Raw genomic sequence first — 25259 nt, forward strand, 5'->3', positions numbered from 1 at the left:
GGCTTGTCCCTCCCCCGCCCCCGCCATTTGCGTGCTCTCTCTCTCTAAAATAAATAAATAAAATCTTTTTAAAAAATGATCCCCCCTCTCTCTTTTCCCGTTTTCTCGTTTGCTCTGTGTCCACAGTCCCACATGAGTGAGACCATAGGACAATCGTCTTTCTCTGACGGACACATTCTGCTCAGCATAATGCCCTCCAGTTCCGTCCACGTCGTTGCAAATGGCAGGATTTCATTATTTTTTGACGGCTGAGTAATACTGCATCGTAATATACCGCATCTTCTTTGCCCGTTCGTCTGTCGGTGGACGTCTGGGCTCTTTCTCTAAGGGTGCCTCTGTATCTGACGTCTCGGGGACCCTCTATACCGTTTGCCAGAGCGGCTGCGGCAGCCGGCATCCTGGCCAACGGCGCACGAGCGCTCCTTTGTCCTCTCTGGTTGCTTTTAAGGCTTTTCTCTTCGTCGCTGATGTTTAGCATCCGTTATGCTGTGACTTGGTGTGGTTTTTCTTTGTGCTCATCCTGCCTGGGGCTCATCGTGAGTCTTATATTGGCAGATTTATAATCAAATGTGGAAATTTCTCAGACTGCTTTTCAATTTTTTAAAAAATATTTCCTGGGACTCCAATTCCACGTACGCTAGGTGTCTTGGTGCTCTCCCACGGGCCCTGTCCTGCCCGTTTTCTCTCTCTCTGAACTTTGAGACTTGGGTTTGGCCATTCGGGGCAGGTTTACCAGGTTTCGCGCCAGTGCTCAGATCTGACCTTTCCGGGTCTCCCCTGAACGTCTCCGAGAGCCCCTGCGTGCCGCCTGATGGACACGCAGACAGTTCTGGCCCCTATGAACTCTGTCCTCCAGCCCCGGAGGCTGCCATGCACGCTGGTCCTCAGCCAAAGACCCTGGAGCCCTGGGCATCTGATGAGAGAGTTCTAGAACTTTCTCTCCTCACCAGCGTCCAGTCCCACAGACTCTAGTCACCAGGGCTTTGTCTTTCCTGAACTCTGTGCTCTGTCACCTCCGCTCAGCAAGACAACCGAATTCTGTTCTCCCTCCCTGCTCCCTGTCTCCGTCCCCAACCCCTCTCTCTGTCCTCCTCCCTCTTCTGTCCCCCACTCTGCCACCCTGCATCTCTCCCCGTCCCCCCTCTGCTCCCCTCCCCCTCTCTCCCTCTCCTCCTCCCCCTCTCTGTCCCTCTCTCTTTCACAAAGTTCCCTGTTATGGGATAAGCCACACTTCATTCAACTTCATTCAAATGCTCGGTTTTCTCGGTTTTCTCGTGAGGGGACAGCTCTGCATCAAGAGGGGCGAGTGTCCCACTGAGTTGCAGGTCAGACCCCAGGAACCCAGTGACCAAAGTGCCCACCAGGCAGGACACCTGGAGCGGAGGCTCTTCTCAGCAGGTAACTTCTCTTTTTCAATGAAGCCCCATTATTTTTCCTGCCAACCCAGACCTGGAAACACCTGCCACACCTGAGGGCAGTGGTGATGTACAGAGACGCCCCCCCAAAGAAGATGGCCAATGTGTACACGGTGCGTGGGGGGCGCGCGGGGGCGGGTGGGGCCCGTCTGGCCGCCCCACTGACCGGGCACCCGCGCTCTCCCACCTGCTGCAGATGGACGAACTCATGCAGCTGGGGGACGGGCTGCCCGAGGAGACCCTGGACGCAGTCATCGCCACCCAGCGGCCCAACCAGTGCTGCGTACTGGTCTACACCTCCGGCACCACCGGCAGCCCCAAGGGCGTGATGCTGAGTCAGGACAATGTACGCGGGTCCCGGATGGGTGGGCTTGGCCGCAGGTGGATCTGGGTGCGGGACCTGACCTTACAGCCCCTGGGGATGCTCCTCTGGCCCCTCAGCTGGGGGGGCAGGACACGTGGGACGGCCCCTGGGTCTGTGGTCCAGACCAAGTCCACGGAAGGGGATGGGGAGGGGAGGGAGGCCTATCCTGGGAGCTCCCAGGGTTGGGGGGTGCCTGAAGAGGTCGCCCAATCCCCCCGGGGTGAGCACTTCTGGGACAGGCTCTGGGACCCTGCCGGGCCCGTGTGCCTGTCCTCTAGATCACGTGGACAGCACGGTACGGCAGCCAGGCCGGCGACATCCAGCCAGCTGAAGTCCAGCAGGAGGTGGTGGTCAGCTACCTGCCCCTCAGCCACATCGCCGCCCAGATCTATGACCTGTGGACGGGCATCCAGTGGGGGGCCCAGGTCTGCTTTGCCGAGCCTGACGCCCTCAAGGTCAGTCTGCCTCGGCCCAAGCAGTGGTCCGTGGACATGCGCACCCGTGTATGCACCTGGGGGCGTGGGAGCGAGTGGGTCCCCCGCAGTTTGTCAGCCAGAACTCTCTCTGCCGCAGCCAGCATGGCCCATGTCACCCAGGGGCTGACGCCGGTACGTGGAGGAAAGGGCCACGTGCCATCAAGGATAGTGCTCAGAGGAAGGCTGTGGGTGCACAGCCCCCCTGCTTCCCAGGCTCACCAGCTACCCCGTTCTTTGGAAACCGATTTTAAGTAGGCAGAGAGCTCTCCCGGACCCCCCCCCCCCCGCCGACCGGCACTCTGCCCAACAACCCCCCCGCCCCGCACCTCCTGGCCCAAAGGGCCCCTCGTCCATTCCTGCACAGGTCACTGCTGAGGGGAGAGGTCAGGTTAGAGAGGAAAGAGGGCTGGGAGGAGGCAGAGCAGCGCTAAAGCGACGGGCCCCACGAACAGTGGGGACGGCAGCGGCTGACCGCGTGGAACATGGCGTGTGCAAGTGTGCGTGTGCACCTGTGTGGGCGCCCAGGCACGGGACACGGGGGGGGTGTGCCCCTGCTGCTGGTGTGAGGGTGTGGGGGGCCTCCTGGCACTGAGCCGGCGGGCCTCCCTCCCTGGTGCCGGACAGGGGAGCCTGGTGAACACGCTGCGGGAGGTGGAGCCCACGTCGCACATGGGGGTGCCCCGGGTGTGGGAGAAGTTCATGGAGCGGATCCAGGAGGTGGCGGCCCAGTCTGGTTTCATCCGGCGCAAGATGCTGCTCTGGGCCATGTCGGTGGCCTTGCAGCAGAACCTCACCTGCCCGGGCAGGTACGGGGCAGGGGTGGGCGCAGGGCGGGGGCGCACGGGCCGCTCACCGGGGCCTGGCCAGCGAGCAGCCGCCTGATGCCCCCCTTGCCCCCGTGAGCACACGTGTTCCTCCGCCGACCGCTCCCCACTCCCCGCAGCGACCTGAAGCCCTTCTTGGCCCGACTGGCGGATCACCTCGTGCTCGGCAGGGTCCGGCAGGCGCTGGGCTTTGCCAAGTGTCAGAAGAGCTTCTACGGCGCCGCTCCCATGACGGCCGAGACGCAGCACTTCTTCCTGGGCCTCAACATCCGCTTGTACGCGGGCTACGGCCTCAGCGAGACCTCGGGCCCCCACTTCATGTCCAGCCCCTACAACTACCGGCTCTACAGGTACCCACAAGCTCCCTGCCCTTGCTGGACCCCGGCGCCGTCGCAGTGTGGCCGTCCTGAGCCATCACTTCCATCCTGGGCCGGGCCCCTGGGGCCAGGCCTGTCCCGTGCACGTGGTCTCCGCCATGCTGTCCCCGGGGGTCTGAGGTCGTGGGGAGGACAGGGCAGTCGGCTCTGGGGTGAGTGCAGGGACTCTCTGTCATGCTTAAAAGACCCCTTCCTGTCAGCCCATCACCGAGCTTGAAGTTGTGCCGGCCTTTCCTCCCTCTCTCCCTGCTCCCTCCCTCCTTCCTCCTTAAAGCCTCTCACTCTAAGTCCCTATTAAAATACAAAAGCGCTGGACGCTAAGAGGGAGAGGTTGGAGGGGATGCTCTGGGCAGAGTCCAACCAGGACTGAGGCCCGACCAGCCCCCTCGGCCGCCCCCCAGCTCCGGCAAGGTGGTGCCAGGCTGCTTGGCAAAGCTGGTGAACGAGGACGCCGAGGGCGTCGGGGAGATCTGTCTGTGGGGCCGCACCATCTTCATGGGCTACCTCAACATGGAGGACAAGACACGGGAGGCCATCGACGACGACGGCTGGCTGCACACGGGTGACATGGGACGCCTGGACGCAGACGGCTTCCTCTACATCACCGGACGTCTCAAAGGTGAGCGCGGCCGACTCTGTGGCTGCAGACAGGGGGGACGCGCCGCGGCCTGTGTGCACCGAGTCCTGAGCCCGTATGGAGCTTGTGCACTTGGACAGCATCTTACTTCCCTGTCTCCGTTGCGGGGCGGACACTGTCACCCCGACTTCCTAAGGAGGACACCCAGAGAGGGTAAGGGACTTGCCCAAGGTCACCCAGCTAGTAAATGGTGGGGTTGGGTTCCAACTCCCTAGAGAAACAAGGCAAGTCTTTCCAGAAGATTCTGGGGCATAAATATCATGTATTTTTACACGCAAAATGGGCATGATATTGAGAACACAGATTGGATATAAAATTTAGAATAAAGCAGGAGACTTCAGAGAAATTTCCCATGAGGGATGTGGCCCTGGCAGGGGGGACAGCTGGGGACTTGCACGGAAAAAGTGTTTTGCTCACTGCCCAAGGGGATGTAAGCCCAAGCACATCCCTGGGGGGAGATCTCCGCCTGCTTCTCAGGGGAAGCCAGCTCAGTGAGTGGGGGAACAACTCTGGAAATCTCGCAGGCAGGAGTGCCATTCAGCCGGGGTTCTGAGTGTCACAGAGGGCTGGCCCTCTGGGCAGAGTCTGGGCAGGCCTGGCTTGAGCCTTGGGAGGAGCCGGGACCGTCCTGGCTGCCAGCCCACAGCCTGGGGCTGTGAGATCCTTGGAGGCACAGTTCTGCCGTGCCCGGTGCCGGCTGAGAGCGCCGCCTAGGGCCTGGCTTGGTGATGGTGGCTGAGGGCCGGCACGCTGACGGGGAGAGTAACCAGAAACATCCAACCTGAGTTGGCCCTCCTTTCAAAATAGTGTGGTTAGGGGCGCTGGGGTCAGGCGGGGGGGAGCTCCGTCGGTGAGGCATCTGCCTTGGGCTCAGGTCAAGATCCTGGGGTCCGGGGATCGAGTCCCGCATCGGGCTCCCTGCTCCGCAGGAAGTCTGCTTCTCCCTCTCCCTCCGCTGCTCCCCCTGCTTGTTCTCGCGCTCTCTCTCTCTCTGTCAAGTAAATAAGTAAAATATTTAAAATAGTATGGTTAGAGGCTGGAGCCCAGCTGACTTTTCTGCAGATAAGCATCTACCGGCCCAGCCTCCGTGTGTGTGGAGGAGACGGTGCTCCCGGGCCTCACCGCAGGGGGCCATGTGGAGCCGGCTCGTCCGCCTGTCCTCGAGCCAAGGATCTTGTGATACCGCCTGTTATCTGGCTGAGTGAGGCCCACAGCCCCGGTCTTCATTTTTCAGATGACCTTGACTGGAATCATGCCAGTTGCCTACAAGATTTTGACTTTGGTATAAACAAACAAAAAACCTCCACGTGGTCAAACTGCCAGGAGCGTAGACAGGTGTCACAGCCAGGGAGACGTGCCTGTAGCTCCTGATGTGGGCGTTGACGGGCGGAAGCGACACGGCCTGTCCCTGGGTTTCAAACCTTCGGCTTCGTGTCTCCTGGCCGCATTTCCTACTGTGCGGCTAGAGGTTTCTGCACATTTCTCCTTAGATCTGCTCCCGCGTATCTTATTTTTGGGGTGCTGTACAGAGCATCATTTAAAACGTGTTTTCTACTTGCTTGCTGCCGGCAGAGGGGCCTTGTCCCACGTGCTGGGGTCATGTGACCCGGGGCCACCTGTTAGAAGCTGGTGACTCGTAGACGTCTCTCCAGCTCTCTGTGTGCAACACCCGATCATCTCAAATGCATCCCCGGAGGGGCGAGGGCTCCCTGAGAAGAGCACGTGGTGTGTTAGACGGAGTCGGGAGGGTGTGTTGGGAAGGTGCAGGCGAGGGGAGAGGCTCACGGCAGGAGCTCGGCTCTACCTGGTTCCCAGATGCTACTCAACCTTGGACAAGACACCTAACCGCCCCGGGCCTCAGTTTCTCCATCTATAAAATGAGCTGCTTTCTAGGCCGGTTGTGAGGGTTCAGTGAACCACATGGAGGACTTAGCACAGCGCCTGGCCCACGGTGCGTGCCGGGTGCCCGCCAGGGAGCGGCAGTTCAACTGTGGGGCGACAGTGGCACGTCCAGGGCGCTGGGTGAGGTCTGAGCAGGCAAAGCCTTGGAAGATGAGCAAAGGCGTGGGGCCCAACCGGGCATTGCTCCAGGAGCTGCCACCGTCCCTCAGTAGGTATCCCCCCGGCAGGTACATCTCCCAGCGGGTGTCCCCCAGCGGGTGTCCCCCAGCAGGTGTGAGGAACCTGAGGGCGTAGCACTGCCCCCCCACCCTGAGTATCCCCAGTGCTGCCAGGCACTCCTGCCTCCGGGAGCAAGGCTGGGGTCCTGGTCCGGCCAGGGCACCTGGACTGAAGCCTGTGCCGGCTGCCTCCCCAGAATTAATCATCACAGCGGGCGGAGAGAACGTGCCCCCTGTGCCCATCGAGGAGGCCGTGAAGATGGAGTTGCCCATCATCAGCAACGCCATGCTGATCGGGGACCAGAGGAAGTTCCTGTCCATGCTGCTCACCTTGAAGGTGTGTCGGGGGGTCTGGCTCGGGGGGGGGGGGTGTGGGTCTGGCCCAGGCAGAAGCCATGCTCGGCCGGGACACATCTACGTCTCAGACTTTGTTCTGGGCTAACCTGCTGGCTGCCTGCCGTGGGAGGTGGGAAACACAAGCGGTCACGAGCTGCTGTGATGACCCATTACAGTGCAGCTCAGTCTGGCTCCCCAGGGCTCCTGCCCTCGCTCTCCCTGCCCGGATGCTCCCGGCCCAGGCTGCTGAGCGGGAGAAAAGCCCATGGTTTTCCTGGCTGAGGTCCTTCTGGCTGTCCTGCCACGGGCTGTCTCTGGAACGGCTCGCGGTGACCCACACCCTCCGAGACCGGGGCTCGAGTCTTGTGGGCCGAGGCCTGGGCCCGGTCTGACCTCTGGCTTTGCAGTGCGTGCTGGACGCAGACACGTCTGAGCCGACGGACAGCCTGACCGAACCAGCCGTGGCCTTCTGCCAGCGGGTGGGCAGCAAAGCCACCACCGTGTCTGAGATCGTGGGCACCAAGGACGAGGCCGTGTACCAGGCCATCGAGCAGGGGATCCAGAGGGTCAACAGCAAGGCCGCCGCCCGACCCTACCACGTCCAGAAGTGGGCCATTCTCCAGCGGGACTTCTCCATTTCGGGTGGAGAGCTGGGTAGGGCTTTGTTTTTCCCGCTTGTCTGTTCTCACTATCGCGGGGCCGTGTAGGCAGGCAGGGGCCACGAACAGCCCCTCCTCCTGGCGGGAGGACACGGTCGCACGGCGCTGGCTTGCGCCCGGGGAGAGTCTGCTGCGTGCAGCAAGTGTATGCTGGAGCCTATGAATTCGGACGTACAACCTTTAACTTTGCTTTGACTGGGGCCGTTCTCCCCTGAAATCACAGTGGGAGCAGCAGGCAGACCCCAAGGCCCTGGCTCTGGGGACTCAGCTCACGTACAGGTAAAGGAAAAAGACCTTCGGGACCGTGGTCCGCAAAACCGGGGAAGCTGTGGTACAGCCCCAGCTGGACAGAGAAGTCGCTCTTGGCTGTGGCACGGGTTCACGGCCAGGGGAGGCGGGATGGTTTCTAGAACAGCCTCTGGCCCGCGAGGCTGCAGCAGGCACGCTGAGAGGCCCTCGGAGCCTGAAGCGCATCTGGCCGGCTGGCGTAAACAGAGGGAAGGCAGGCGTCCTCCCTAACCAGCCTCCGGAGGGGACTTCGATTTTGAAGTGTCCGGTGTCACAGCCCAGAGCGCGTTCGGCCTCTAAGCTGCCCCCAAGCTACGTCGCAGCCCTTGTGACTGTGCTTTAGAGGAGCACGGACAGGGATTTGGGAAAGACGGTAGTCGGCAGAGGTGGCGCGCCTGGTCTCCCCCCGCCCGTCGGGCAAACAAAGCACAGCGCCCCGCGCTGTCATGTGCACGGTCCCCGGCAGATCGTCAGAATGTCAGCTGCTTGCCTGCTCACCCGCGCGGCTGTTGGCCGCAGCCTTGTCCCGAGGCTGCCCGTGTGCTCCCGGCATGGTGGCTCGCCGAGAGCCCCGGACAGAAACCGTAGTTGTGCAGGTCTGTTCGTCTCCGTCATCGATTCACCCCAGAGACAGAACAGAAAACGCTTGGGGGGGACCAGAAACGGGTGCAGGATAAGAAGGCGGCACCTCCTGGTCTTCCGTGATGCTTGGTGGGCCCTTCGGCTGCAGGGACAATGCTGGGGCGGTGGAGGGGGGCACGGGGGTGTAGCCGCAGGGGCTGGGTCACTGGGCACCACCCTGCAGGCTGGCCTCACTCAGATCCTTACACACACCTTCCCAGGCTTCGTGGCGTCCAGGCCTCACTCCCTCTTTCCAATCCCTCTTTTAGGTCCGACGATGAAGCTGAAACGGCTCACGGTTCTGGACAAGTACAAAGACATCATTGACTCCTTTTACCAAGAGCAAAAGAAGTAATCAGGGGCCATCCTCCCAGCTTCCGCTGAAGAGGGCAGGCCTTTCGGAGGGCCGGCCTGAGCTCCGGGTCGCCTTCAGTCTGGGTGCACGGACACCTGGCAGGGCTGCGAGGGCTCCGTGTCTGGCCACGACACTGGCATCTACATTTGCCAGGTCCAGCACCCGCAGCAGCGGACGACTCCCAGAAGCTTCTCGTGTGGGTAGTTTTAATTTTAAGCATTGCTTTTGTTCAGGTGACGCATGAGCTCAGCTCTCCCCCCAGAAGTGGCAGGCAGGTCGCTAGCTCGCACTGGGGAGGACGGCGAGGAGGACGGTGGGGAGGACGGCTGGAGCTCCTTTGCACGCTGCACGAGAGCCAGTACTTAGAACTCACCTCCGAGCTGACCTGCTCTGGAACCGTGGCCGCTGCTGTGCCCGTCCCGGCACCAGGACACCTCACACTTGCCAGCTGATCTGATGCTTAATAAAACTGCCGCCTATCTGATTGTACGGGTGTGATTTGAGTATTAAACCGTTTAACAGAATTGCCAAGAAGGACCTGGTTTTTCTTGTCCACTGAGCAGGTGGGCCGGGTCGGAGTCGTGGGTGTTTCACCCATGGGCCCATCGCGCCCCCGAGCCCGCGGGGCACAAGACGGCGTCGAGGGGCGCACACTGTAAAGGCTGGCGGCCTGCGCCAGCCCCATACCCCAAACACGCAGAGCCCCACCAGGAGACGGGTGGCGAAAGGATACCCCTGAGTCCATTCTGGAATTCTCTATTGCAGCGGACCCAAGAGTCACGATCATTGGCGCCATCCAGCTGAGCAGAGGAAGCCACGGCCCGGACAGACCGAGACACGCGTGAGAGAGTGTGGGCACCGGCCTGAGGCAGCACCCAGACGGGGACCCTCGCTAAGGAATCCCATGTGCTCAGGGCGCGGTATGCAAAGCCCATGGGTTCGCAATGCTGCACGGGGTGCAAGAGAGAACAGGAGTCGCTATAAATAGTGACTTAGACTCTGACTTAAAGGACAAAGGTGCTGGGTGGGGAATGGGGCGGGGGGGTGTGTGGGGAGGGGGTCAGTGGCGGAGCCCAGGCTGGACCGCAGGCTCATCTCTCACTGGCACCACTGAGGCAGGACAGCGGGCAGTGACTCGGTGCCCTGGGGACAGGGCAGGCTGGCCAGCACCCCCAGTTTAACTACAGCCGCGGTCGAGGCGGTGGGGGCCTTGGGACACGTGCTGCAGGCTCCTGCGGCCGCCCCTCCGCCCTGCTAAAGCTCTCCCCCAGAAGGGTGCGTCTCCAGGTAACAAAGTAACCGAACCCACAACCGTTATTAACAAAAATTACATCGCCCGTTACGTAGTTCTTAAAGTCTTTATTCATGTCAGTAGTTCACTTTGAAGGATGCGCCTGTCTACTCCCCACATCGCTAAGAAATATGCCGTATCCACTGGTTTTGACCTGAACTTTCCGAGGCCTCTCCCGTGCCTGTGTAGCTTTATAAGAATACCACCTTTACTAACATGTCGGTAATCTATTTTGTTTCTATTACATTCTTCATAAACAAGGAAAACAGGTTTTCTTTAAAAAGTTATGTTTTCTCTTATTACTTCTGTATCGTATTTACAGCTGAGGAAAAACCGTTTCAACCAAAATGTAAAATGATTAACACGGCAAACGATACAGTCCACTCAGAATTTACAAAAAACATACACCAGATAGACACCAAATAAATAAAACAAGCACTTGGGAAAGTCCTCAGAGAGCAGGCCTGGGGACGTCACCAGCAGCCTCTGCACAGACTTTGTTCCGAAAAGGCAACATCTAAACGGCCCATCGAGAAAGAAGCGAAGCAAACGTGGGCACGACGGGCGGGACCTGCGGTGGCCGGTGGCACTAACGGCCACAGACACCGCTCGCGGGGCTTCAATCCAGATCTCGTACTCGACGACAGATCTCGTCCGTGAAGTCGGAGCACTTTGCGTTGCCTCCTAAATCTTTCGTTAAGCTCTGGGAGAAGAAAAGAGTGAAGATGAAAGGCAGCCGCGCGCTAGAGCCAAGCCGGGCCGGCTTCCCGGAGCACCCCGGGGAGACGCGGGCCGAGCCGGTCGGGCCGCCCCCGCGGAGAGCAAGGCCCCGACCCGGGATGACGGGCCCAGTGAGCGCACACGGAACACCTGGCGAGGCCAGGACACGCTCGCGACAGGGGAGGAGGGAGGCTCTCCAGAACTGTGCCTGTCAGCACAGCAGACCCTAAGAAAACAGTTGATTGTGGACCTTTAAACGAAGCACAAATCCCTTGGGGAAGTTTTAAGTTTAAAAGCCAGCGTTGACCTATTTGGGGAAGCTGAGAAACAAACTGAAGGGACAGCGTGAGTCCCGCGGGGCCCGACTCATAAGCCGGAGACTGGGCGGCTCCCAGTCCACGGAGACGGCCAGCCAGGCACTCCGACTGCCCGCTCCCTGACTCCCCTCTGAGGGAAACCCTCCCGCAGCCCGGTCGTCCACCAGCCTGTCCTCCCTTCGCTCACAAAACGACCCTGAGACACTTAGTTCTCCCACCCCACCGCGTCCCACCACCTCCCGCACAGCTCCAAGGGCCACCGTGGACCCCTGCGGGGCTGGTACAGCCGCTCCGAACAGAGCCTGTGCCTTCGAGGCCCAGCCTCCTCCCTGCCCACGCGCAGAACCACCAGGCCGGGCTCCAGCCCGACTGCCCGACTCCAGCCCCGGCCGCCCTGGAGCAGCGGTGGGACCTTGGACGAGCAGGTTCCCTCACCGGGGGAGGGGGCTGTTCCCAGCCCAGACCTCCCCAAGGAGTGGAGACCGACGGAGCCGCCGTGTGTAGGGAACACACAATCACGCAGTACTGACAGCCACGACGGCTGCTTTTCTGAAAGGGGTCTTACTCTCACAACTCACATGGAGTGCTCCGTCTCCACACGCCCAATTTGCACAAACCGCTTGACCCCCAGCCCCCGCGGCTGGGAGGGACAGACCATGCAGACCTTATCAGGGGTACCACCCAGGTTTGCGGGGGAAGGAGCAGGGATCTGGCCCAGATCGTGTGCCGAAGACAGGACATCGAGGCCTCGCAGGCTCCGGGCCCGGAACCGTGGCTCCTCCCACAGCATACGGGCGTCTCTGCGTCGGTGCTCCCCGGGCCTCCCTGGAGAAACCTGCAGCTCCTCTCCCCAGAGCACACACCACGTGTGCTCGGGAGCCGATGCCTGCTTCCTCCGCCCTGACGCAGCATGCACAAGACGACGACCCATACCTTCCCGTCCTTAATCGTGGCAAAGCACGCGGCCTCCACCCTCGCCGCGTGGTCGAAAAGGCCCATGTGCCGCAGCATCATGACGGCGCTGAGCAGGAGGGCCGTGGGGTTGGCCATGTCCTTGCCCGCGATGTCCGGGGCGGTGCCGTGAACCTACCGGCGAGAAATGCAAACACGGTCAGGGGGACAGCAACAGTCCCCTCCCAGGGACGCTGCGCCCCGTCACGTCCCTTATCATCCGCCACGGGGCCAGGACAGAAAGCCTCAGAAAAATCAAGAGCCAGAATAACGGGGGAAGGTGCAACAATGAGGACTGACGACCCTCTCCAACTTCTGACCGAGTGCCGTAACCGAGGAAGGACACGTGGTAACAAGGACACAAAACAAAGACGGGGAGATGAATGAACAAACCGCGCTTACACAAACGACCCAACGAAAGCGCCGTTTCTTATGACTCCTGGGAAAACTCAACACTTGAACCATATTTGTGCAGGTAACCCGTCCCGGACCCTCGGGCCGTTCCTACGTGAACGCTGCTTTTCCCGTGTCACCCGGGTCCTTACCGACTCGAAGATCGCGACCCCGTTGGCTCCAATGTTGCCACTTGGTGTCACACCAAGACCTCCAATCAGTCCCGCACACAGGTCACTGGGGGCAGAAAAACATTTCAAAGGTGTTCTGAAAAACTAAACACCTCGCCCAGACTTTGGATTTTATCTATTATTTTTTAAGGATTTTATTTATTTATGTGACAGAGAGAGCACAAGCAGGGGGAGCAGAAGAGGCAGAGGGAGAAGCAGGCTTCCCACTGAGTAGGGAGCCCGATGTGGGACTCGATCCCAGGACCCTGAGATCATGACCTGAGCTGAGGGCAGACAGTCAACCCACTATGCCCCCCAGATGCCCCAGACTCCATTCTCTGCCAAAGGGAACCAGAGCTCCAGATCAGGGACCACAGTTAGAAAACCAGGATGGGCCAGAGGCAGCTTACTGTTCCAGAAAGCAGATGGTGGGCTGTGTCCAGAAGACAGGACAGCTCAAAGGGACACGCACTGACTGATACAGATAATGGCTGTGACGGTTACACACGTGAGTCAAACGGACAGCAGGACACAAGTAACTATGAGAGAAGGGGAGCTGACCGTCGCAGCAGAACGCCGACCTCTGCGTGTGTGGGGGAGGGGGCACACCAGGAGGGGGAAGGCAGGCTGAGTGCGAGAGAGGGAGAAGTGACGTTAGCAGGGGTGCGCTGGGGGGGCAGGAGACACAGGAGTTCCTTGTCCATCTTGTAACTCTTCTGTAAGTCTGAAATGACGTCAAAAGTCACAACAAGGGGCGCCAGGGTGGCTCAGTGGGTTAAAGCCTCTGCCTTCGGCTCAGGTCATGCTCTCAGGGTCCTGGGATTGAGCCCCGCATCGGGCTCTCTGCTCAGCGGGGAGCCTGCTTCCCCCTCTCTCTCTGCCTGCCTCTCTGCCTACTTGTGATCTCTGCCTGTCAAATAAATAAATAAAATCTTAAAAAAAAAAGAAAGTCACAACAATTTTGTAAAAAGGACTGCCTCCTGGCTACACACACTGCAACCAACCAACCAACAAAACCTCTCAGACGGTGAAGAGGGACAGACCATCAGAGCACAGCCCAGAGCCAATGTGGCAAATTAAACGAATCAGCCATCCAACACGTGATCACCAACGTCCCCACCAACTCGCCAGGACCCAACTCACCAGACACACGCTGTACTTTTTATATTTGAATGAAACTCCTTAAGCCACATGCATTTCAGGGCACGTGCAAATAAACTACAGGCACGCCGACATAGAGCTGGGCTCACCTGAGGATGTCTCCGTACAGATTCGGCATAACGAGAACGTCAAACTGGGACGGGTCCTGGACCATCTGCGAGGGACGCACAGCATGTTCAGCGATCGGCAGCCGGGCTGCCGCGCCCACGACAGTCACAGAAGGCAAGCGAGCAAGCACTTATACTTACATTCAGACACACTGTATCAAGGTACATCTCATTAAACTTAATATCTTTACAGTTTTCAGCAACTTCCCTGCATTTTTGCAGAAAAAGCCCATCTGACATTCGCCTGTATTTAATCAAATAAAAATGGTTGAAAGAAAGGTTTGCAGGAAGAAAAGGGTCAGGTCAGAGAGCAAAGTTAAGTTCAAGAAATGTTAGTTCCAGAAGCCCAGACATCTGATTTCAATCATAGTAAAATTATTTTTTAGGCAGTTAATAAAAAGCAAACTGAAATTGGGTATGTTTCTGGAAGTCCAAAAGGGCATAAAAATGTAAAATAGTCTGATCATAATAAAAACTATTATTTTTAATAGTTCTGTCCAGCAAAAATGAAGAAATACAAGAAAATGTTAAGACCGACTCCTTTCAATGGTTGTACCACTGGACACACTCCAGCCCTCTCGCCAGTCAGGGAACCGTGTCTGCACCCGTCCAGAGCTGCCTTCAGCCGCCTGGGGCGAGCAGAGGGTGACCGCCGAGGACCCGTCAGACGGCGCTGGCCGGGCCACCCCCGGCACACGGCTGTGTCAGAGACGCTGTCCTAGCCCACTTGGGACGGCACACGCGCCTGCCCTTCAACCTGCATGGCCTCGGCTAAGCGGCCACACCAGCTGGGGATCCGGTCTCCAGTGTGTTGCTCTGATGACGCCCAGTCCCTCCTGCCCCCCAGTCCGCTCACAGACAGAGCTGCCCGGCCCGCTGGCCGGGGAGAAGGAAGGGACGCCAGTCGCTGAGCCCCCCGACGGCAAGCGGGGCCACGGCCCGGCAGGGACTCACATGATGTTGGCCTTGTGCACGGCCGTGACGTGGCTCCGGTGGTTGTTGCGGGCGTACTCGAAGGCGAACTCCGCGATGCGCCTGCTGGCCTCCTCGGTGATGAGCTTGATGCTCTGCACAACCCCGTCCACGATCTGAGGGAGAGTGGGTCCGGCCTCACTGCACAGCTAGTGCTGGGTGCCCCGCCACGGGGGACACGCGGGGCTCACCACGGCAGCCCCAGCCCCGGGAGGCAGGCGTCACGAGGCCCACTAAACAGATGGGGACAACTGAGGTGCAGGGGCCACCTGCCCCAGAGCAAACCTGTGAGGGGACTGAGACGCCCAGCAGACGCCCACCCCGGGCTGGGGTCTGAGCCCCCGACTCACAGAGGTCATGGTGAGCCGTCCGCGCAAGGGGCTCCCAACACCCGGGAACCCGAAGGACAGTCCCAAGTGCACAGAAGGCGACGCGAGTGAGAAAGTGCGTGAGACGAACGTACCACATGCTCGATGCCGCTGTACTCGCCTTCCGTGTTCTCCCGGATGGTGACGATGTTCACGTCGGTGTAAGGGGTCTTATAGCCCTCGATCGAGACACACGGGCGGACGTTCGCATAAAGGTCAAATGTTTTCCGCAGCAATAAATTCATAGATGGGTGACCAGCTGCTATTGGGGTCTTTAAAGGGCCTGTGACAAAGAAGGACACCCAGATGACACATTCAAGACACCCAGATGACAACGGGGTACGTTCTGGGTCTGCCTTTTCTTCTTCTTTACGGACACGAGTACAGAATGTTGACTTGAAATTCCAGGTTTTCCTTGCTTCACGTTTCCACTGGGGCGTAGTCAGGATGAGCAGTGCCGTGTGACACGTGCACGGTGCATGCTTCCGGCGGGCACACCCAGCCCACCTGCTAACACACCGGGGCTGCCGTGCAGAAGGCCTGCCTCTGACTGTACCCCCTCCCTCACTCAAAGGAGGAAGAGTTGCCTGGAAGCCTTCTGGAACATTACTGCACTCACAAACACCACACACCTCCCGGGGGAGGACGGGGCGTGGCAGTATCTGACCCTTCTACCACCTACGAGGTGATAACATTCCCGCTGTCACTTAGGGAAGGGGCGCCTGGGTGGCTCAGTGAGTGAAACCTCTGCCTTCGGCTCAGGTCATGATCTCAGGGTCCTGGGATCGAGCCTTGCATCGGGCTCCCTGCTCAGCAGGGAGCCTGCTTCCCTCTCTGCCCTTCCCCTGCCTGTGCGCTCTCTGTCAAATAAATAAATATCTTTAAAACTAAAACAAAAAAATAAATGAAATAAAAGTGAAGGGAAAACAACAAAAGCAAGAGCAAGAAACCCGCAGAGCCCCCGGCGCTGAGGGGCGGAGAGGGCATTTGAACTCGCACGTGTCCGCACCCACAGCCTGTGCTCCACGGGACCCAGGCACGCGCTTGTGTTTTCGATCATGACCTAAAGCACGTATTAATTAAAATAATAATAAAATGTGGAAAGTGTGCAAAGGTAAATCTGGGTGAACCAAAACACACACTTCCGTTTGACACTGGCCAGCAAGCCTTTACTGTTCTTACTGGGGGAAAACACGCCCAAATGAGAAACCACCTCGCCGTGACCAGGCTGCTTCGCGCAGGGCCGGCGGGAGGGCAGGGAAGGCAGGGAAGGCGAACCTCCGTGCTGCGCACCCACAACCATCGTGCGTGTGTCAGCCGCACGCTGATACAGACGCGGGAGAAAGCAGAGGCCGCCCCACAAGGACAGTTGCACTGCAACGCGGTCAGCCCTAGTTCCGACGGCGCAGCTTTGCGAGAGCACAGCACATGGTGCAGAAACGCACCAGAGCCCGCACGGCCACTACCTTTCAAGCCCATCTTGTTCTTATCCATGGACTCTTTGGCTTCGGGAGGGATCATCCACTTTCCTCCGGGTCCTTGGATGGCCGTGACATTCCGCTCCTCCCACTGAATGGGTGCCTAGATGCCGCGACACAGAGCACAGTGAGCTGCAGGCCTCAGGGTGACCGGCACCCACCTCCGAGGACCCGTCTTCCACGTCGGGGGGACTGGTGAAAACGCACAATAAAGGTCCAGAAAGTTCCTGGCACGCGAGAAGAGATGTCATTCCCTAGTGCGACCAGAGGGCCTCTTCGCGCCAGCCCGTCCAGTCCGCACCAAGCTGCCACCTGTCCCCTTATTTTTCTCGCAACTCCTACCGCGGCTAGAGTCAGAACATCGCAGCGAGAGGAGAAACACGGTCCGCAGAAACACGGCCGCCTACGACACGGGCGTGAACTAGAAATCATCTGATCATCAAAGACCACACAGTAGAAAACTACGCACAAGAAGTGTCCAGAAGAGGCCAGTGTGTGGCCAGAAAGTAGCCAAGTGGTGACCTGGGGCCGGCGGAGGGAGGGGCGGGCTGGGAGGGCCGGGGGATGGGCGGCGAGTGCTAAGGAGGGTAAGATTTCTGTTTGGGGGGGTGAGAACAGTCTAAAATTAGACCGTGGTGCTGGCCGCACAGCTCAGAGCATGCACTAAATACCATGGACTTGGACCTCACGTTGCAAACCAGCGAGCGTGTAGCATGTCGGCTGTATTTCAGTACAGCTGTGGGAAAACCCCAGATACAGTCCCTAATCCACACAGGTGCCCGCCAGGGTCCCCTCCCTCCCCGGATGCGCCCCAGCAGCTGGCACGGGAGACGCCCCTGGTGTGGGGGCTCCTTCTCCACAGGGCACTCACAGCAGGGGAGCAGCCCCCCGGCTCTCCGCGCTACTGCCCCTCCGCGGGGCTGTTGCTTACGGAGACGCGCTCCGAAGCGGCCCCTGCGCGGAAGGCTGGGCCGCCCCGATAATCGTTCCCACGCTTCAGGGTGACCCTACAGCGGGAATGTGGTTTCATCTTTCAAGATCTCCCAGGCGGTTTTTTGAAATAGCAGCTCTAGTTGGGTTGGCAGGAAGGCAGGGATGAGGCGGACAGGGGACTGGCAGGGCTGAGCCCACGGCCCAGCGGCACGACTCGTGTGACTGTACGACGAAGCCAGCCCACGCTCCTGTCCCTGTGGCCGCAGCGAGCCGCTCTGAGCCAGGGCCGCAGCGACCGGCGACACCGCCCCGCCTCACAGAAGTCATCCCAAGAGCTCACACACGCCAACTGCCCAAGGAGAGTTCTCTACAAATGATCATTCCGGGCATTTTCCCAGCACTTACTTTGGCAGCATCAAAAATCTTCATGACCGCAGCCGAGATCTCGGGGCCGATGCCGTCGCCTGGAATTAGAGTGACTGTCTGAACCTGAGCGTGAGAATCACCAAAGAGGACAGTCAGGTTCAACTCTGGAAGGTCCGGAAAGAACATCACTCGCGGAGAAATGCAGCTCCCGGGGGGCTGCTCGGGAGGACGGGAAGGCCTTCAGGAAGAGAGACGTCCCTCAAGAGGAGAGACTCTACTCTCCACCGGAGTCCGAGGCCTTCGTAAGGCTCACGTGATGCTCTCCAGATAACACAAAAATCAACTACGAAGCAGATTTCCCAACTGATTTTTTTTCAGACAAGCTACAAAGAGGCCAATTAATTCACGTCTGGGCAACCGAAGAGAACAGAGTTCCCGCCACGCTCCGCCACCAGAATTCGGAGGGCTTCCCACGAGGCAACTGCTCCCTCGCCACGGGACTCTGGGGAGGTCTGTCCTCCCCCAGCAGCTCAGGCTTAAAAACACTTTCAAACACGTTCCCAGAGGACTGCTGCGGTCTGTTCTAGAACTCAGAGAACATCGGACTTCCAATCACAAGGGGGTCCCCGCTTTCCTGAGTCCCTCTGTGACACCGGCGCCTCGGTGACAAGTGTCACCTAGAGAGCCCGGCGGAGTTTCTGTGGGGCCTACAAGAGCAGCAAGTATGGTCACACCTGAGAGTCTGAGTTAGCCACAAAATGACAAGGGTGTTTATAACGCAACACCAGAGCTTTAGGACAAAGACTCAAACAATCAAGCCGGCATTTCAAACGTAGAAATAAAAATGTGTAAAGGGACGTGACGACGGGACCTCAGTGAGGTAAGACCAGATTCAGCCTCTCCCCATTCAGAGACAACGGGGACTTGCTCTCAGCGGGAAGTCTGCCCAGACTGCGGTCCCTGGTCTTTTCCCAAGTAGCTGCCTGCGCCACACTGGTCTAGATCACGGACTCAAGTGTCACGGGTCATTTGCCTTCCACTGATACTCACTGAGCAGGTGGGCTATTTCTGAATTTCTCTGTTATTACCGAAGACATCTTTTAAAAATTTAGTTCCTCTTCTTATTTCTTTCAAATATAACCCCGTCCCACCGGGCAAATATCTTTACGAAACGGACAGCTTAAATCACAGCAGGGAGCGCGGTTCGCCCCGTCAGCTCTGAGCGCGTCCGAAACGCTAGCGCGGCCAGCCTGACGCTTGAAATGCGAGCCTCGTTCTGCGTCTTTGCACGAGCAGGAGCCCAAAGAACCCTCTGGCTTCTTCTTCCTGTTCTCCCACCACGTAAAACAAACGTCATCAGGCCACCAGAAGAATCCACTTTTCTTCCACAGTACAGAAAGTCAACGGAAGAAAAGAGGTTCGAAGGTCTTACAAACCCCTCCCAGCGTTAAGACGTCGGATGGGAGCAGAGGAATCATGGAATCCAATCTGATTCTGTGAGATGGGGTAAACAAAAACCCACAGGAAGTCGCTGACCCACAGTCTTAGAATGCTCTAACAGTGTGGTATCAGCTCTTGAAGCACAGAATTCTAGGCTGGGGGTTCTAAAAGCAGCAGATTTAATGAGAAATGGGAGATCCACTAACATGTCTACAAAGACTGCGAGAGGACGTGCGAGCCCGCGGGGCTCAGACAAGTCGCGGGCCCTCCTAACAGCGGTCCCTCTACGGTTTTTAGGGAAGCTCACAAAATAAAAATGCAAAGCAGGCTTTGAAGCTTCTCAACAACTTTCTCTCAACTTGTACTAGTTTCGAAAAAAACCGTCTTACCAAAGTGAGATTGCGAAGGGAGGCAACAGGCTCACGGGTGATTTCTATTTTTAACCAGGCTCCTTTAAGACATCAGTGTGACAGGCTTAACAGAGCCAGCGCAAGGTAATTCTTAAATGTGCAAGCGATCCGATGAATTTATGCATGTCAGCCAAGAATCTAAATATCCAGTGTAAGTGGGACACGGTTTTCCCAAATTTTAAGTAAATGGCAACAAAAAACTGTATCATAAATGTCTTAGAGCATCTTTCTTGAGAAACTTCTAAAAGGAAAAAATAAAAGATGTAATTATACTCACACCACCAGCAAAACCTCTGGTCACCTGTTTTTGGTTGTGGAACGCCCCCAGCAGCCGAGAGACCTACATTAATATCAACAAAGAAATGTCACGCACAGAATTAAACCACATACAGTGAGGAGTAGAGATGAGGACATTTCTGATGGCTGAGGACGCGGCAAGTTTGCACACGTAATTCAGGAACTTCTATATTAGCTCGATGGGACGAGCTATCTCAGATTTGAAAACCTCAGTTTTTGGCTTACCTTTGCCTTGAAAATTTCAGTACTATGTACTTTTACATTTCACTTGATGAATTTAAGTTGCCAAAAAATGCTGAGGGTCAAATGAAACTATCCCTTTGAACTCAAACACTGAAATTTCCTCAGATGATCTGGAAGGTTTTAGGTCAACATTCTCGACTACCGGGTCATTTTGCGGGGGAACACATATTCAAAGAAAACAATCACAAATTTTAAGCTGGAAGCGTCCTTAAAAATTCCAGAGCCCAACTCATTCATTATACAGGTGGAGGCATCACTGTCTCAAGGGTCGGGATTTGCCTACAGCTGCAGAGAACAGACTGCAAGTCTCCTGACTCCCAGTTCAGTGCTCCTTCGGTGGAAGGACCTACTGACGGAACCAGTGGAAGTACCTGTCCTTCTCCCATGAGTATTTAGTAATTACACTTTATAAAAACAAAATATAACAAAGTTTATTTAATGCCATTTGACACCTATGTCATACAGAATGAAGATTTTACTTATTTTTCTAGTAATACAAGTAATGTGGTCATTATTAGTTGTCAGGAAAGAGGATACAGAAAAATGCAAAGTGACCCCCTAACGCCACTAGCCCAAGATGTTACCACTGGTATACTGGTTTCTACTCAACGCTACCAGACACTAGAAACAGAAATTTTAAAAGGTTACTTTGAACTTTAATAACTGAGTCATTGAAAACTGGTACAAAGTCCTATTAAGAAACTGGGTCCATAGACCACAGGTACTAAAAAAATTCATTACATGTTATAAAGGTAATTTTTTGTCACGCTAGATACATAAGCCATTTGTTACACCCTGGCTTGGTCTTCCCTCCTGGGGACGGTTCTCGTAAGGCCCGACCCTTTGCAGTACCCTGGTGTCCACTAACGTGACACCAAGCAAGAGCCCAGCAGGTATGAAGGACTGGTGTTCTCTAACCTGGCATGTACAGTCATCCCTCTGGACCCAAAAGAACACTGTGCCAAACCAGCGGCAAAAATCTTAATCCCAGAACATGATTCATCCACGGACAGACGGGCCGCTGGAAGAGAGGCTGTGTAAAAGCACTCGGTGACAGGAACATGATAAAATGTGACGAGCGTGTCTGCCCAGCCCAGCCCAGCCCAGCGAGAAAGAGGGGGAAGACAGTCATACAAAACGGGCCCACGTTCTGTGACAAAAGACCTAACCAACCCGTGATTTCAAATGTCAATCTACAAGCACAAAGACTTTTATGTCTCGCTCATTGTCGGACCTCCAGTGCCGACAACGGCACGGGGCTCACAGGAGGTGCTCAGTGAATGCATTCTGGAGAGTCACAGGCTGGCCTCGACCATCTCTTTTATCTGACAAGTCCCCACCCCAGCAAACATCTTAATACTTGGGACGATCTTCTCTCAGATGGTCCACGTTTGTCACCTCTCCCACGTGATCTTGGAATAAGGCAGTACACACCTAAGTCACGAAAATGACCCAGAACTGTAAGCAAAAGGAGATTTTTAAAGGCAGAAACTGTCTTGTACTTCACACTGTACTTGTACACACATTATGTTACACTACCGCTATAAAACCTGGAGAGGCAGGTATCAGTGGCCCGTTGCAGATAAGGAGACTAGGGCCAGGCTCACAGAGCGTGGTGAACTGGGCTGACCTCAGGTGCTGGGCCGTCTCAATCCACGGCTCCTCCTTCCCTTTACAGCTTCACAATCCAACTTAAAAATATACAACTACAGTGTTGGATGTATGGCTGGTACTCACTCACTACATATTTGCTGCTGGGGAACCCGCTCGTTGTAATTATGGCATTTCAGAACAAGAAAGGTCTTTAGAAACCTAGTACTTTCTCTAAATAAAGCTTTTTTTTAGACAAAAAGATTAAGCTGCAGACCACTTTTCCAGATTAAACCCTGCATGTACCCCCAAGAGAGGAGCCGCTCTGCTCGAAGCATGAGCCCAGCATCCCCAGCACCCTGGGGCATGGGGCTCTGCGGCACCTTCTCGCTCCAACCCCTCAAGGGAGAAACGGGCCCCACAGAGGTCCAATGCTGGCCGAGGGTCACACGGGCGTCCATGGCAGGGGAGAACCTCATCTGATCCCACAGCCCAGCAGCTTCTGAGCACCCGCCGTGGGGTTCTTCCTTGCAGTCGGCGCAGGCTGACCAGCACGTCATCACCGGCAGCCGCCTGAGCCCACCTCTGCAGCGCAAGGCACCCACCGAAGATGAGGCAGTCAGTGGGGGCGACCTCCGTGACTGAAAGTTTGATTTCTGCTGAGACCGTGACACAGAAATCACTTCACCTTCAGGAGCAAATGGGGCAGAACGGTGACCATCACGCACGAAGCCGGGTCCGGAGAGGCTGACAAAGCAGACCCCACTCCCTGAGGCCCAGGAACGCCGCCCGCCCCCCGGGGAGTGCAAGATGGACGTGGGGGGGAAGCTTGCCTTCTGGTGAACTCACCGCCCCCCAGGACCGTGTCTAACGCTCAAACAACCCCCTACAGACGGCCACAGGAGCCCAGAGATGTGAAGCAGCCGCTCAAGGTCACACAGCCAACCAGCAGGACTGCCCCAGATGCAAACCAGAGGAGAGCTCTGGTCCCTAAATCACAGTGACCTGGGATGCTCTTTAAGCTCAAAGCAAAGGAGAAAAATAGCACCAAGTTTTACAAAAAAAAAAAAAAGGACTTTCTTGCGGCAGATTTCCAGGGGCCACGCTTGCAGCGCAACAGGAGACCCAGGGCCTACTCGTCCCCGCCTGCCATGTGGGTGACCTTGGTCCCGAGTAGGGAGAATGGGACCGACAACTAGGAAGCGGGACGCCCGGGGGCGCCCCCAGTTCCGACCCCGACTCCCCGCGTGACCTTGAGCGGCGGCGTCTGCAGAAACGAGCCCAGGAACCGCGGGGGGCCCTGACGCCCCTTCCGGGTTCGGCCCCCGCCCCGAGCTGTCAAGGGCAGCGGCCGCTCTCCTCGAGGTCGCGGGGCTCTCCGCGGGGACAGGGCGGGGGGCCGGGGTGGGATGTCCCGGGGGCGGGGGGGCCCGCGCCGCGTGTGGCGGGCCCGGGTGACCCCGCGGGCGGCGCGGCCCGCGCCCGGGGCACCATCCCCGCGCCAGCCCCGCCGGCCGCGCTCGGACCCCGCGCCACTCGGGCCCCCCCCACCCCCCCACCCCCACCCCGGCCGCGCGGCGCGTGCGGGCACACCCTGGCCCGGCCGTGACCTTGGCCCGCCTCCGGCGCGGCTGTCCGGGAGCACGGCCGCCCGCACCGTCCGCGCCCGTCGAGGCCCGCGCGCAGCGCCGCCGCCACTCGGCCAGCGCAGCCCGCGCGCCACACACCCGCCGGCCGGGCTCTCACCTTGGAGATCCACGCGGGCCCCGCCATCGCGTCCCTCCTGGCGCCGCGACGACAGCAGCGGCCACACTGCGCAGTCGCGGAGTCCGGGCTGGAGCCCGGGCGGGAGCCCGGGCTGGAGCCCCGCCCCCGAGGGCCACGCCCCCACTCAGGCCCCTCCCCGGAGCCCCGGTCCCGCCCCTGTCTGGTCCTGCCCGGGACGGGCGCCGTCTCTGTTGGCCAATCGCCTGCCTCCCCTCGCAGTGACGTAGAGAAACGCGACCCGGAAGCATCGGGAAGGCCCGCCCCCTCCTCCCGGCGGCGGCCGCTGCGCTGGGACCGGCGAGGCGCGGCTGCTCGCCGCAGTTTGCAACTTCGTGCGGGCCCTGGGGACGGCTCGCGCCGTCACAGACGCTTCTTGTTGTGTGGCAGCGTCACCGACGAGTGGGCGCGGGAGTCCGGCGGTCTGCCGTGAGCGCTGGGTCCCGTCCGGCGCGGGCCCGCGGACCCCGGCGTCGGGCGTCACGGCCGCGCGGGCGAGGCTGCAGGCGGTGCGGGGACGCGCTGGGGGACCTCGTCCCGGAGGCCGGGGGGCTGTCCGGGGATCCTCCTCCCGGGGCGGGGGGCTGTCCGGGGATCCTCCTCCCGGGGGACGGGGGCGGCCGGGGAGCCTCGTCCCGGGGCGGGGGGCTGTCCGGGGATCCTCCTCCCGGGGGACGGGGATGGCCGGGGAGCCTCGTCCCGGGGCGGGGGGCTGTCCGGGGATCCTCCTCCCGGGGGACGGGGGCGGCCGGGGAGCCTCGTCCCGGGGACCCGGGGCGCCGCGGCGACTCACACTAGGGCCTCCCCTGCCCGCCCTGCGAGGTGGTGCTTAGGTGAGGAATGACGCCCAGGGCCTTCGTGAGATAAAACAATCAACCACAGCTACGCCTGCGGCCTGGGCAGGGCCGGGGGACCTCGCCAGCCTCCCCCTGGCTCTGGCCGTCTTGGGGCCTGGCGATCCCGCCCTGAAGGGTCCGCGGACTCTCTCCCTCCGTGTCCTCCAGGCCTGCCCTCCTGCCCGGGCCAGCCCTCCTCCCCTCTCACTGGACCACCCTGGCTTGCCAGCTCCCGGCCTCTCGCTGGCCTCTCACCAGTGTCTATTTTCAGCCGAGTTCCCGGCCCTCCTTCCCGCCCCACCGGCCCGGAGTGCCCGCCAAGTAGGCCTGCTGGCCAGCCCCCAGATGCTTCCCGTGCCGTTCCCGCTGCCTGGCGGCCCTTTCCTCCCCTTCCCACCTGCTGAAATTCCAGCCACCTGTTGAGACAGCTGGGACGTTGGTTCCTTGGGGAAACCCCCGCGACCTGCCCACCTGTCCCTCTCCCTACTCAGAGCTCCCCAGCCCTGGATTCCCACCGCCCCTGGGGAGCCTTGTCGCATTCTTTCCTGCTGTGTATCTTTGAGATCTCCCTCCAGCAGTCTTTGCTTCGGGAACAGAAACCAGCACGTTTTCTCCTCAGTGACTATAAAACAAAGACCAAGTGACTTCCTCCAGTCTCTGTTGAATCCCCACAACAGCCCCATGAGGAAACTGAGGTAGAGCAGGCTGCAGTGATGCCGCATGACACTGGGAAACATAATTCCTGAGGGGTCATCGGTTCAACACGGCTTCCCAAGAGGAGTTCGGTCAGGTGCACTGTGAGAACAAGAAAGGAGCCCTCCCCGCCGAGTCTCGTGAGGGAGACACCCAGACACAGAGAGGGACAGGTGCTTGAAGGGTTTTGAACAGTTGGTTGGGGAAGATCCCACTGCGAAGATGGAACTTAAAGTGGTCCTTGCAGAGCCGAGATGTCAGCAGCCTGAGATGGGGCCGGGAGAAGG

General features: G+C 58.6%; 2 protein-coding genes across 6 annotated transcripts in view; one reads left to right on the forward strand and one right to left on the reverse strand.

Moving 5' to 3' along the window:
• The window catches only part of ACSBG1 (acyl-CoA synthetase bubblegum family member 1), a gene marked incomplete at its 5' end in the record, with an annotated part of 48581 nt that extends 38753 nt beyond the window's left edge, over positions 1 to 9828 (forward strand). For both annotated transcript variants that reach the window (XM_080808291.1, XM_080808290.1), the window contains 9 exons: positions 1448 to 1528; positions 1612 to 1761; positions 2058 to 2234; positions 2880 to 3061; positions 3199 to 3429; positions 3858 to 4075; positions 6411 to 6550; positions 6957 to 7203; positions 8387 to 9828. In XM_080808291.1, the coding sequence (XP_080664417.1) occupies positions 1448 to 1528; positions 1612 to 1761; positions 2058 to 2234; positions 2880 to 3061; positions 3199 to 3429; positions 3858 to 4075; positions 6411 to 6550; positions 6957 to 7203; positions 8387 to 8472 (1512 nt within the window). In that variant the 3' untranslated portion in view covers positions 8473 to 9828. The remainder of the gene's footprint in view (positions 1 to 1447; positions 1529 to 1611; positions 1762 to 2057; positions 2235 to 2879; positions 3062 to 3198; positions 3430 to 3857; positions 4076 to 6410; positions 6551 to 6956; positions 7204 to 8386) is intronic.
• Positions 9792 to 23572, reverse strand: IDH3A (isocitrate dehydrogenase (NAD(+)) 3 catalytic subunit alpha). 4 transcript variants are annotated; one of them, XM_080808292.1, is made up of 11 exons: positions 23426 to 23572; positions 19827 to 19889; positions 17739 to 17822; positions 16389 to 16503; positions 15018 to 15205; positions 14537 to 14670; positions 13724 to 13826; positions 13565 to 13629; positions 12297 to 12381; positions 11734 to 11886; positions 9792 to 10466 (listed from the first exon to the last, which is right to left on the reverse strand). In XM_080808292.1, exons 1-11 carry the CDS (start codon positions 23450 to 23452, stop codon positions 10383 to 10385), a joined length of 1101 nt encoding a protein of 366 aa, XP_080664418.1. In that variant the 5' UTR covers positions 23453 to 23572; the 3' UTR covers positions 9792 to 10382. The 4 variants fall into 4 exon arrangements, with proteins under 4 accessions (XP_080664418.1, XP_080664421.1, XP_080664419.1 ...); XM_080808295.1 differs by lacking the exon at positions 19827 to 19889 and adding an exon at positions 19529 to 19790 and having other exon boundaries at positions 9813 to 10466; positions 23426 to 23490; XM_080808293.1 differs by having other exon boundaries at positions 9813 to 10466; positions 19851 to 19889; positions 23426 to 23484.
• Between the last annotated feature and the right edge of the window lie 1687 nt (positions 23573 to 25259).

The sequence above is a fragment of the Martes martes genome (genome assembly GCF_963455335.1).
Source record: "Martes martes genome assembly, chromosome: 7".
NCBI classification, from domain to species: Eukaryota; Metazoa; Chordata; class Mammalia; order Carnivora; family Mustelidae; genus Martes; species Martes martes.